The sequence below is a fragment of the Psammomys obesus genome, unplaced genomic scaffold (genome assembly GCF_907164565.1).
Source record: "Psammomys obesus unplaced genomic scaffold, mPsaObe1.curated_primary_1811, whole genome shotgun sequence".
NCBI classification, from domain to species: Eukaryota; Metazoa; Chordata; class Mammalia; order Rodentia; family Muridae; genus Psammomys; species Psammomys obesus.
Window position 1 is genome coordinate 6,630,656 of NW_026596088.1, and position 13,719 is coordinate 6,644,374.

At 46.1% G+C, this 13,719-nt stretch overlaps 1 protein-coding gene across 1 annotated transcript in view; it reads right to left on the bottom strand.

Annotated features, from left to right (window-relative positions):
• Window positions 1-13,193, bottom strand: part of Otoa (otoancorin) — a 62,707-nt gene extending 49,514 nt beyond the window's left edge. The window contains exons 1-8 of the mRNA XM_055627696.1: window positions 13,103-13,193; window positions 12,263-12,291; window positions 12,141-12,171; window positions 11,996-12,023; window positions 10,192-10,279; window positions 9,098-9,229; window positions 6,256-6,491; window positions 3,746-3,849 (exon numbers count right to left, since the gene is read on the bottom strand). Coding sequence (XP_055483671.1) covers window positions 3,746-3,849; window positions 6,256-6,491; window positions 9,098-9,229; window positions 10,192-10,279; window positions 11,996-12,023; window positions 12,141-12,171; window positions 12,263-12,291; window positions 13,103-13,193 — 739 coding nt within the window. The remainder of the gene's footprint in view (window positions 1-3,745; window positions 3,850-6,255; window positions 6,492-9,097; window positions 9,230-10,191; window positions 10,280-11,995; window positions 12,024-12,140; window positions 12,172-12,262; window positions 12,292-13,102) is intronic.
• Window positions 13,194-13,719: the final 526 nt, after the last annotated feature.

The window sequence follows — 13,719 nt, forward strand, 5'->3', positions numbered from 1 at the left end:
AGAAAGAAAGAAAGAAAGAAAGAAAGAAAGAAAGAAAGAAAGAAAGAGAAAGAGAGAAAGAGAGAGAGGAAGGAAGGAAGGAAGGAAGGAAGGAAGGAAGGAAGGAAGGAAGGAAGGAAGGAAGGAAGGAAGGAAGGAAGGAAGTTGGTTTTGTCTCAAAAACTAAGCTGGAGCAGCGTAGATGTGGCTCAATAATTAAGAGCCCTAAATGTTCTTGTGAACCCAAGTTCAGTTCCCAACCTGTGTTGGGCAACTCACAACCATCAAGAACTCTAGTTCCAGGGGATCTGACACTGTTTTCTGGCCTCCACGGGCATGCACATGTGCGCGCGCGCACACACACTCACACACACACACACACACACACACACACACACACACACATCCAAAAGGCTTCAAGGAAGAAAATTTGAACCCAGTCTTGAAGGTGGGTAAAAACTAAGGAAAGCCATTCCGGGCAAGCAGAGATTCCAGAAGAACTCGGGGTGTATGCAGGTAAGCTTGGTTTCGGTCAGATACAGTGCATGGTAGGAATAAGGATGACAACCCGCTCGTTATTACGAGCTGGCTTAAAATGAAGGGAGTAATTAAAGAGAGCCGAGCAGACTTCCACCTGTCAGATTATTGACTAAAGAATTGAATTCACTATATTCTCTGGTTTCAGTTATTAAAAAACCATCTGAGTTATTAAAAAAACCTTCTCAGACGGTGACTGTCCGTGGCGCTTGTGTCACGTGGGGTCTCACGGTGGGACTCAATAGATGACAGCTGAATGAATTAAGAAGTGCCACAAAGAGTCCCAGCATCAAAGGTACCTTAGATCACCATATAACATGCAAAAGCACATGTGTGTATGTATGTGGAGGCCAATGTCAGTGCTGGAGTCTCCCTCAATCACCTTCCACCCTATTTATTTAAAAGACTTTATATATGTGTGTGTGGATCCTGTGTGTGTACCAAAGGATAATTTCAGGTGCCATTTCTCATGTAGTATCCAACTCCTTTTTGTTTTGGCTTTGGTTTGGGGGATTGTTCGCTTGCTTGACTTTTGAAATGGGATCTCTCACTTACCTCACACTCACTGAGTAGGCTAGGTAGGCTGGCCAGTGAGCCCCAAGGACCACCTATCTCTCCCTCCCCAACACTGAATGATAAACACACACTTCCATGCCTGACTTTTTTGCATGGACCCTGGGGATTGAACTTGGGTGTCCAGCTTTCAGAACAAGCACTCCACCAACTGAGCAATCTCCTCAGCCCTTCAGTTTTTACTTTGTTTGTTTTTAGGTAATACTAGGAATTGAATCCAATACTTCACACTTGCCAGGCAAGGACTCTACCACCAAGAAACTTTCCACCCCATTTTCACAAGGTCTTACTCAGTTGCCCAGGCTGGTCTTGAACTTGAAAATCCTTCTGCAGAGCCTTCCATGTACCTGGGATTGTGCTATCAAACCCAGCTTAAGCTATCTTTTCTCTCTTTAGCCAGAAATAATCTCTTTCTCTTGGCACTGAGGGTCACTGTGTTCTGGCATTTGAAATCCCCATCTGTGACATGTCAATAAAACTCTAAGAGCAATCACAGCCAGGATCCAATGTCAAGTTTCAGTGACTGTAGGTTGCCCTGCCCCAGGCCTTTGCTACATATCTTTACACACAGCATTATACTGGTGGCAGTTAGAGAAAAGGAAGAAGTGAGCTCTCTGTCCCCGAGAGCTGTTTCAGGAGATATGGATACTGGCAAGGTCTAAATGAGATAGACAAGTCAGCTTCTTCATGGGCTAATTCACAGAAGACCAAACCAAACAAAAGCTCTGTTATCTCCTCAAGTTAGGGAGTCAGAGATGTGGGGATTGGGGACTGGGGAGTGGACTCTGTCGGTTAAGTAGTGCCTCAGAAACACAAAGACCCTAGCCTCCATGGAAGCATCTGTGACCCAGCACTCCAGTGATCCCAGTGAGGATTTAAGTGGATCCCAGTGCTCACTGGCCAGCTAGTCTAGTCAATCAGCGACCCCCAGCTTCAGCAAGAGACCTTGTCCTGCAATAATAAAGTGTGAAGTAATTAAGGAAGAAATCTGACGTCACACACTTACACACACACACACACACTACAAACATATAAATATTTTTTAAGTGTGTAGCTGTCACTTTGATATCTAGCATAGCTGTTGAAAGAAAATATGGCCACAAGGACCATAACATTCACCAAGATCCAAGCTGAATTAGCCTTTTCCCAACCAACTACAAAGTGTGACCCACATCCTGCAGAGCCAAGATCCCTAAGCAAGGAGTATTTTAATTGTCAAAGTGCAGCCCGTTGCCTCTGGGAAGTTCACAGACTAAAGGAATATAGGACCCAAATAGAACGATCTTGAATTCACTGTAATTTCATAATGGAACTTGAGACACATAGGGATTCTAGAAGGAAAACTGGTTCCTAGCTAGAGTGAAAAAAAAAAAAAAACTTGCGTGACCTCCTCAGGGTTATGTGGTGTGAGGTTCAGGCTCCTGGAAGCCAATGACTAGCACTAGGCAAAGTGAATTCAGTCATGTGTTTAAAGACATTGATTATACACGGTTTAAGGTTCCTCCCACCAGAGTCTTAAGGATTAATTCCAGGAAAGGACTGGCTGACATGTCCTGTGTTCCACCCCTCTTGACTTCCTCTATGTCCTCCCAACACACTCAGTTCATGCTCACTCCAAAACTTTTGTATGTGTCTGCCGTCCCTCACCCTCAAATGTCTTCCCTCTCTGAGCCTCACACGACAGAGTCAATCTCTTCATCGTGGACTTAATCCAGATGACATCGGCTGGAGAAGTCTTCCCTGGTTTTCTTAGTTTAGAGACTGGCCAACCCCAGCCCATGTGACAAACCCAGGCCACCCAGTTTCTACATAGTCCGAAAATCAAGAACAGCTTTTATGTGATTAGAAAGAAATTAAAAAAGCCCTAATGTTTGGTAAACTATGAACACTGTATTTGTTCAAATACCAATTTTCCGTGCAGGGCTTTCCTGGAATGCAGACCCCCTCATTCATTTAGCATCTGTGAGTGCTTTCAAGATTTGATGTCTGACTACAGGCTTAAATCTGGTTGTTGGCATGGGTATGTGTGCATGATGTACATGTGTGTATGAGTGTTCATATGTGTGTGGAGACCTGTGTGTATGCGTGTACACGTGAAGGTCAAAGGCTGAATGTAGGTGTCTTTCTTGGTCACTCTCCACCTGATATTCTGAGGCACACATGCACACACGAGAAAGAAAATAGAAGAGCCTGAAGCTCTACAGTCTTTCCGTCTCTGCCTTGGCCACCGTGGGATATCAGCAAGATTTTAGTGCACATCTGTCAAACAAATGCACCCCAAGGAATCTTTGCTTTGGTTGCCAAGAACCAACAGGAAATTTTCTAACAAAAACTGTCTTATCTCACTTCAGTGCACACATTTTACACAGGTCTTAAACTTGTAATTCCACTCCAAAGGCTCTCGTCAAACGAAAGACGTCACCACAGAACCAAGGACATGCAATGTTGCTCATAAGACAGACACATCCTCATTTCAGAAGGTTCAGTGTTTGAAAAGCAGGCTGTTCAGGAAGTGTGGCAGAGGAGACGGAGTGAAAATCTCAAAAGCAATGAAATCAACCCTGATTTTGGTGGCGGAGCAACTGTCTGGATGGTGGAATTCCCCTAGAAGTGACCCCAACCAACCCCCAACCCCTCCCTGGCAAGCAGGTCTCACCAGTGACGTTGAAGGGTGTCCTCAGGATCCGGGCCATCCAGTTGTAGAGAGCTCTCTGGGTGTGGGCTGAGGTTTGGTCGTAGAGGTCTTTGAACACTGCAGATCTAAGGCACACAGACACGCTTGTCCGTTACCAACACACAGGTAGAAGATGCCCACCCTGAAGAAGCCATGAGAGCACTGTGCCCAGGTGCTGCCATGCTGAAACCCTCCACATGCCTTTGCTGTGCTGACTGTTTTCCTCGATTTCCCTTCACAACTAAACACTTTGCAAAGAGCAGCCTCTGGGTCCTGTCTCTGCTTCCTCGGCTCTTAATTCTTCTTTTGTGTGCAAAAACTTTTTTTGAGATGTATAGCTTACATGCCCTATAATTCACCTGTCTAAAGTATGTAACTCACCAGCATTCCTAAAAGCAGAATCAGGAAAGTTGGCGGTTCAAGGCCAGCCTTGCAGCAAATCTGAGGCTAGCATGGGCTGCATGAGACCGTGTCTCAAGAAAATGAAATCACGATACTCTCAAGAAAACGGATAGAACTAAAAAATATTGCAATATGTGAGGTAACTCGGGCTCCGAACACAGCCTTCACAGATCTTAGCTTCTGCCTTTTACACACACATTGTAGGAGAGCAGCTTACAAAGAAACTCCACCCCCTTAGCTGTCGGCCCTCAACCCTTAGTCTCCAACACTTGTCCGTCTCTGGAGTTTTGACAAATAATAATCCCTCTCTGGTGTGGAGTGGTCTTGTCAGTTTCTGAGCCAATGCACTCTGATTTATCATTGCTGTACCACCCCCATGGCCTCCGTCACCATCATCTTCTCACCCAGCCCAGAGACCCCAGGTGGTACAAAAAGGGCTTGCCACTTCATAGCCTCTGGCGCTGCCCAGTCTTCCTGCTCATGCTGAAAACCTTCCAAACCTCCCAGTCATTCTCTGTGTGAACGTACACATTTTCCCTTAACCCCCACACAGTGCTGTCTTTGTATTCTCTATTTCTTTCTCTCCTTTCCTTTGGGTTTTTGTTTTAATTTTATTTTGTGTGTATCTTGTGAGTGAGTGTGTGTGTGTGTGTGTGTGTGTGTGTGTGTGTGTGTCCGCTTAGCTGTATGTGTATTACCTGTGTGCAGTGGCAGCAGAGGCCAGAAGAGGGCTTCTGAGCCCCTGGAACTGGAGTTACAAGTGACTGTGAGGTGCTGGATACAGATGCCAGGAACCAAGGCCAGGCCCTCTGCAAGAGCAGCAAGTGCTCTCAACCAATGGGCCCTGTCTCCAGCACCTTTTCATTTTCGTTTTTGTTTTCTAAGAGCAAGGGTAGTTGAAAAAGCAGGGGCAATGAAAAGACACAGAGACACATAGACACACATGCATACAAAGTGATAAGAGTCATTTAAGAGAAATTTATCCCACCCCAATCAGTAGGGAATGTTTCTGCCCTAGGGAGAGTCATTTAGCCTCTCTGCTCTCCACTTTTCTCATCCATAAAGAAGAGAAAAGGGAGGGCAGGTAGAGTGAGAAGGGGAGAGAAGACCTGGGGCAAATCGCCTCACGAGGTAGAGCCCTTCTGACTGGGATCAGCGGCCTTGTCTGTGAGACTCTAGAGGGTTCTTCCTCCAGGAGAGGGCTCGGCAAGAAGATAGTCTTATGAACCAGAAGGGAGAGAGATACCCAATCCACCATGCCTCAGCCTTGGACATCCCAGACACCAGAGATAAGTATCTATTGTCCAAAGTACCCTGCCTACAGCTGACAGCGACATTCAGGAGAGCCGTGCAGACAGTAGGATACAGTGGCGCTGTTTTTCAGTGTATCTTAAGATCATTTTTTTACTTAAGACAAAAAGACTGGTTTCTCATTTATGGAAATAAGGCCAAATCTTCTTTACTTTTCTTTTCCAGGTATCTGTATGTGGTATACACATCTGTTGCATGTGTGTGGGTACATGTGTGTGCCTGTGGAGGCTAATGTTTATAGTGGGAATCTTCACTGCTTGTTCTCCCACTTTATTCATTGAGGCAGAGTCTGTGAACCAAGCCCAGAGCTTGCTGATGGGGCTAGGCTCCCCAGCCAGCTTGTTCTGGGGATGCCCTGTCTTTGTCTTTCCAGGCTGGAATGACAGGCAGACTGCCACATCCCCCGGGCATTTACACAGGCTCTAGCAAGCCAAACTCCGGTCATGCTTGCACGGTAGATGCATTCCCACTGAGCCATTCCCCAAGCCCTAAAACAAATGATTTTTTTAAATGGAAAGGATGAAAGATAATAAAGAAAATCACGAAACAGACCACGGGGCAGGAGGCAGCTAGATGTGGCAAAAACTAGAATAGTTTCCAGATGACTCCAATTTGAGAGAGAAGGCAGCTTTAATCAAAGCCTCTCTCAGCTCCGCCTCAGAGGGTGGCTGTCTACCTGTGCCCACCATCTCCTCCCTTGCTGGATATTAACCTCCTTGAACCCTCGCTGCAGCCTGTGAGCAGCACGCGGAATCAAGGGTTCGGAGGGAAAGACTCACAGGTTCTTAAAGGCATCCTCGCGCAGGTCCTGGGGAAGCCTGGCTGTGAGGTCCGGCTGCAGAAAGCTGTCCGGGGACCCTCTGAGCACCCTGCCCAGGACCTCCACACACTCCAAGGGGTTCGACACCTGGAAACACCGCTCCAGTATGATGAGCAACAGGCTGCGGTTCACACCAGGGCTCTGAAGGGCCTCTTCCCGAATGTCCCCCAAGCGGATGACAGTGTCCTTCAGGTCCTGAAGGAAGGAGAGAAATTAGGGCCACTGAAGCTTTGTGGCCAAAGTACATGAGAAGACACCTTCAAGGAAAAAAATGCTTATTTGGTCTGCTGGTTTCAGAGGGATTGCTGCATGGTCGAGTGGCTCCATGTGCTTAAGGGGGAGCTTGTTCAGGGGCGTAGTTCACTGCATTGTTAACAGGAAGCGGAAGTGGAAGGGCCATTCAAAATCTTCTAGACCTGACCCCTCCCTGACCCACCTTCTGCAATCAGGCCCCACCTCCTGGAGTTTCCACAACACCTCCCAAAATAGTCCCATCGGATAGAGACCCCATGAGCTCATGGGGCGCATCCCATATTCAAACCGTTATAGCCACACTAAAGCTGCCTCGACACGACAGCGCTGGAAAGGCGTCTCATACTACAGCATGAAGAAACTTGGGGTCACGGTTTGTACCACGCGGCTAGGTGGAAAGCAGTAGAATTTTCTATCACCTTCGATCGAAGGCAAGGCTTTCACCTGCTCTTCCTACACCGCTGTCTTCCCATTCTCCGGCCAGACAACCTAAGTATCGCCTAGAACTGACTTATGGTGTTTCCTGGGGGAGGGAGGGAGTGAAGGCTCCAGGCTTCACAATGGGAGCAGGATCTTTGCCACAACTGGAATCATGGGCATTTTCACAGTGCATAACAGTTATGCAGACATCTTGAGATCTCCATACAGTTAACACCTGTTGAGGGATCCAGAAGTCACCGGACCTGCTGCCGAGTTCTACCAGTGGATGTGTTAAAGGCACACACAGTTCACCTCTGTGTTTGTACCGGGCCTTTCTGTAAGCGTTCTTCAAGAGAACCGACTCTCTGTATTTTGTTTTGTAGATTTTGAAAACATCACTTTGAGATGGACCCATGGCTTCCACGGGTAGGGACCTGTTTCCCAATCTCAGAGTCATTTCTTCTAAGATGTTTCACTAGAGGTTACTTACGCTCTCCAAGACTCCGTTTCCTCACCTGGTTATTAAAATGTTAAATTATCTCTTATTTTTTGTTTTGTTTGAAGGTGCTACGATGACATTTAGAATGTTGTTCATCCTAGGCCAGCCCCTGACCACTATGCTAAACCTTCAGACCTTTTTCCTGTGTGTGTGTGTGTACAGAGTATCACTCTGTAGTCTAGTCTGAATTGAAACTTTCTATGGAGCCCAGAACATGTCAAAAACTCTTCCTGCCTCAGCCTCCCAAGTCCCAGGATTACAGGCAAGAGCCAGAAAACCTGGCTTTCAATGGTGACATTCTTCTTAACCTTTTTGAAAAATGCTGTAGGGAAGATTAAATTAATCCATGCATGCTAAGTCCTTAAAAAATGACAGACAGGCTATCTGTCCCACAGGCCAAAACTGATACACTGCTTGTTTTTTGTTTTTTGATAAAGTTTTATTGGCATATACCCATACCTAACAATAAAATTAATTAATTGTGTCTTGGGGGGTAGCCTACAAACCTTCATTTTTACTCATCTGTCCCTTGTTGGTCATTCCCTTAGAAAAAAATCTCATATATAGAAAACCCTTAATAAACATTATAATAGATTTTTATAGATTTTTAAACTAAATTAATTTTAAAAGCTGAAGTTCATTTCAAAATAAAATTCTATTCATACCAAACTAGTGGCTGTTAGGTTTTAATAGCCAATATTAAAGTAAGACAGATTAGGAGTTAGGAATATAGCTTGCCCAGCAGGCTATAGGCCATAGGTTTGATCCTTAACACTACCATAATAATCAAATAAAAAATAACTATATAACCATTAAAATGTTTAAATCTTTCCCAAATCCATGTGAATTAAAACTAATAAGAATCTTAACATTTTAGAGCTGGAGAGATGGCTCCGCAGTGAGGAGTCAGCAAGAGGTCAGTTCCCAGCATCCACACAGAGCAGCTTATACTTACAAGAACCTCCAGTTCCAGAGAACCCAGCGCCCTCTTCTGAGTTCCACGGGTACAAGGCACACATGTGGTGCACACGCATACATGCAGGCAAAAACTCTCATACACATTAAAAAATAAATAAACCAATCTTTTAAAGAAGAAGAAGACAAGGAAGAGGAAGAAGATTTCCACCCTGAGTTCACATGCAGAAACTGGGACTTGGCAAGGGCTTGACTCCATTCTGGAGCAGTGAGACCCACACCTAACTCTCTCCAATGAACAGACACTAGCCCTCAGCTTTGCAGCCTCGGGGCATTTGGGGGCTTGGGGACCTTACTCTCTGTTCTGTGAGTGTCATAACCTTGTTTTGTGGTCATTGCCAGCTGTTGCTTGTCTTCATCCCACACTGTAACCTTAAGGACAGGGACAGTCCTTTCTCTCTACACTCACTGCACACAGCAGTCACCCTCAGACACTTACCAACCCAAACTGTTAGAAGACCCTCAGTACCCTTAGTGCCCATAGGAATAGAAAAATGTAACTAGGAGACACTGAAGAAGAAAAGCCAGGTCCTGGAGTCCCAAGCCGGAGTGGTGACGCAGAAGAGAGGAAGGAGTCAAGAACGGCCCAGCAAATGTCAACTGCCTCCAACCCCCCCCCATACACACTCCTCATCCGAGGCCAAGCTTGCCTCACCAGGCGGTCCCACTTGTCTTCCAAAAGGCATTTCATGGCAGTGCGGAACTGCTGGGCATCGGTGTCCCTCAGGTCCTCCAGCAGCTTCTGGGGCTGGTACAGGTACTGTTCCAGGTGGGTTTCCATGACTGCCTGGGCACGGGAGATGCAAGCAGTGAGGACAGAGACCGAGCGGCGGGTCAGCACCATGGCCAGCGACCCAGAGAGTTAGACTTCCTAGCGGGGTCGCCAGCTGTCAAGCAGCTTGTACGTGGGGGTTTATGTGGTTACAAGTGCCGTAAAGTCAGGGATTGCTTACAAAATCCAGTCTCCCAATTCTATTTAGAAAATTCAAAAAACAAACAAACAAAAACGGACAACACTGGACGTACTCCACATCCTCAGGTGGTCAGTCTGATTTCCCCATTCTGCGGCCTGCCTTGTCCTTGTCCAAGGCAGTGGGCCTCTGCCAGGAAGCTGAAAATCCCTGGTTTCCTACCACTCGATCCCTAGCGCTGAGCACAGGAGAAAACTCAGGTAGAATGAATCTGTGCCCCGTGAGGCCGCCAGCCTTTCCTCTGCTATTTTCGAACGTGTTTTCTTTTTGATCTAGGAGCTCTTGGATTTTGTTGCTGCTGTTGTTCAGCCTTGGAAGTGGGAATCTCCCTATGTGGTCCAGGCTGGCCGTAAATCCACACTCCTCTTGCTCCGGCTTCCCAGGTGCTGGGGTTACGGTTGTATGCCCAGCCTCAGTTTCTTAAATATCCCTTACACAAATATGCTCTGGGCAAACACTGGGTATAAAATACAGATAACACGTATGCAAATCTCCAAGTTCACACTTATCCGAACTTCAGTTTAATCAGGTATCATATATTTGAGTGTTGTGGTTTGTCTTTTGAGACAGGGTCTCAGGTAGCCCAGGCTGGTTTCAAACTCACTGTCCTGTCTTGGGGTTTTTGTTACAGTGATGGAATTTTGTGTTACAGTAATAGAAAAGCGTCTAATACACTCCTGCTGTTCTTCAATCGGTAAAGTCCCTCCAGTTTCCACAGGTGGTTTTGTACTAGAACGTGACTAATCTCGGGAGGTAGGGACAGGTTTCACGTGCACACCTGCAGGCTGGGGATGGTGAAGGCCACATTCCGTGAGTTGAGATAGGCAAGGACTCCGTGGGACAGGTCCTCAGTCCACACATGGGAGCTTCAAGAGAAGACAGATGGGAGAAAGTCAGTTGCAGCGGCCAGGTCCCCTGCAAACATTCCTTCTTGGCTGCGTGCCCTGGGGCTCAGAGAGGATGGCGTCAATGGGCTGGGATGCCAGGGAGCTCTATGTTGAGAAGTAAGAGACCCCCTCACCTGGCAACGTGGGAGGAGATGTGTTCATAAGTGTACATACAGCTGTGTGTGTGTTGAGGTATGTGTACATACAGGCGTGTATGCATCTATACAGGTGTGTGTGTGTGTGTGTGTGTGTGTGCGTGTGTGTGTGTGTGTTTGTGTTTATATATATATATAGGTTTGTGTGTATACAGGTATGTATTTGCTTTCACAGTGATGCCTGAAGACAACCTCAAGTGTCATGGAGACAGGGTCTCTCCTTGGCCAGGAGTTCACTGATTCAGCTAGGCTAGCTAGCCAGTAAACCCTAAGAATTCCCTGTCTATAGCGCCCCAGGACTGGGATTACTAGCATGTGCCACCATGCCCAAAATTTATATGCAGGTTCTGGGGTCAAACTCAGGTTCTCATTCTCTTTATGACTGAGCCTTCTCCAGCCCCTACAAACAGCTTTTTCCCTCTTTCTTTCCTTCTTCCTTCCTTCTTTTCTTTTTCTTCTTCTTTTTATCTATCTATTTATTTATTTATTTATTTATTTATTTATTTGTTGCTTTTTAAGGCAGGGTTTCTTTGCACAGCTTTGGCTTTTCTGGAACTCACTCTGCAGACCAGGCTGGCCTCAAACTCAGAGATCTGCCTACTTCTGCCTCCTGAGTGCTGGGATTAAAGGCACAAACAGCTTTTTTGTAATCTCTTTTTTGTTGTAGATAAACAGATAGATGGATGGATGGTAAAATAGTTAGTAAATAAATAAAACTGTATCCTGAGAGAAAATATCTAAAACCTCCCATTGAAGTTCTTAGGGGGGAGGGATGTTTTGAGGGGCTTTTCACCTTGATGTGATTGGCTGTCCCTGGAAGGGGTCCGAGGCCCCCATTTCCTCTTCTTTTTTTTTTTTTAAAGATTTATTTATTATTTATACAACATTCTGCCTGAACACCAGATCTTACTATAGATGGTTCTGAGCCACCATGTGGTTGACTGGGAATTGAACTCAGGACCTTTGGAAGAACAGCAAGTGTTCTTAACCTCTGAGCCATCTCTCCAGCCCCCATTTCCTCTTCTTTAGAGAATGCACATTAAGATTTCATGTGGATAGCTTTCGGTCAGGAACACTGTCACATCACCCCATCTTTCCTGTCTCTCATTCAGGCCCGAGCAGCACAGAGCAGGGCAGTGGTGGCAGCAGGCCCTGGAACCAGGCACCAGTGCCACCCTCCGGCCCTGCCACCCCCCAGCTGTGTGGCCTCTACCTGCTTTCCCCAAGCCTCAGCTTCACTATTCTGCCCAAAAGGATAGCAACCGGCCCCAGCCTGCGAGGTGGAGGAAACACAAGGCTTCTCTGCACCACCACTGTGAACAACGTTGCCTCCTCAGGAGTGCTTCAGGCATCTTCATCTCAAGCTACCAAAACCGCGCCCGAGGAACGTTTGGGAAGCAAGTGTGTCAACTAAAACTCTGTACATTGGTTGATGCTCTCGGCAGTGAGCATACACTACTTTTCTCAAGTAAGAAACTCCGTCTAATGGTTATTAGTGGGGAAAAATACCATCTTTTCCAACCCCTCAGAGGCACATTACCTTTCAAAGTGTATGAGATCCAGTAATGCTACAGTGGGGACAAAATGAAGAGACAGCTTTAAATGGAATCATTTCACAGACACCACATCCGTATTCTGTTTGAAGGTCTCAGAAGGCACGCAAGGGGACGAACTGGGGACATTACCATTCAGATAGCTTCCCTCTATTATTTCTTCCTACAAGGCAAAGAGATAACATCAAGTATAACATTCAAATTTGGCAGCGCCTGTGGAGGGGATTTTGATTAAAATAAAAACGAACACTCACCGCCATTTTCTGCAACAATGGATGCAAATCTGTAAGAAAGCCGTTGGATATGTGACTAGAACTGAACAGTATGACCTTCATAAAGGCAGAGGTAGCTAGCACAGGAGCCCAACAACAGGCTTTCCATGAATTGTCATCATTGCAACTGTGAGAAAACCTTGGTTTACAACCCCCGCTGAGAACCTTTACACACTGTCACTGGGAGTATCAGTTTGTCCAGCCACTGTGGAAATCAGGAAAGATCCACTCAGTGTCACACAGAGGCGGCCGAGGCAGCACACCACAGAGACCTCTGCACATGCGTGCTCAGTGAGGCAGGATTCACAATTACCCGAATGTGGGGACAGCCTGGAAATCCATCAACAAAACGCTGGTGAGGGAAATGTGGTCTATAGGCACGATGGAGTATTAGTTGGCCACAAAGGAGAACGAAGTTATGTCATTTGCAGGAGAAACGTTGGAACTGAAGAGCATCGTGTTAATCAAAACAAGCCAGGCTCAGAAAGACAGGCACTGCATGTTTTCTTCACGTGTGGGATCTGGTGAGCCCACGGGCAATAGGAGAAAGAAAGGGTATTGGGGGCGAATTCCACTGAAGCACACTGTGTGCACGTGTAAAAACGTCATAATGAGCTTGTTTTGTTACTTTGTATAAATAATACTCGCTAATAAAAAAGAACACGATGTGTAACAACCCTAAAAGACCCACACATATCCACAGACACACAAAAGCTCACGCCCCTCTCACCTGAATGCATCATGAGCCCAAGCTGACATACCCAGCTCCACTCCCTGAAATGTGTGGAAGCCATAAATGGCGTTTCTCTCCTCAAGACTTACCCTGCCTGGAGCTTGTGTCTCTCTGACCCGCACCTCCACGGCTCAGAAAGAGGACCAGGAGAAGGGAGTACATCCTAGGTGCCTGAGACATTCTCCTGCAGTTAAGTCAAGCACGGAAGTGATTCAGCTTTCTTTTTCTTTAAAAGAAAACATATTTAAGAACATTCAGTAGCAAAAGGAACACACAGAAACCAAATTCCTCAAAAATGCTTAAAATGAGTTAATGATTCCAGTGTATACCTAAGACACATCATCATTTCTGCAGTGACCTCAAATCCAATTTCTATTCTTGCCACCACCCCTGTTCCTCCACAGGAAGAGTGTTAGAAGAGTGTTTCTAAGTGCTCGCTCCATCATCTTTCACGTGTGCCCTGGATCCAGGATGTAAAAAATCTCACAGTCCAGTAAGAAGACAGGTCAATGGTAAAACAGAGTTGAACCTCTTTAAAACACATACAAAATGCACACCAAATGTGAGTTACTTTATACAGACAGGGGTCTGCTCAAAACAAGCTCCATTTGTGGATGTTTAAAAAGCAGACAGGACGGATGCTTGTTTTCGTGACTTAAGTCCATGCATGTCACCTTTCTTCCTATGACTCCCCGGGATAAAATAA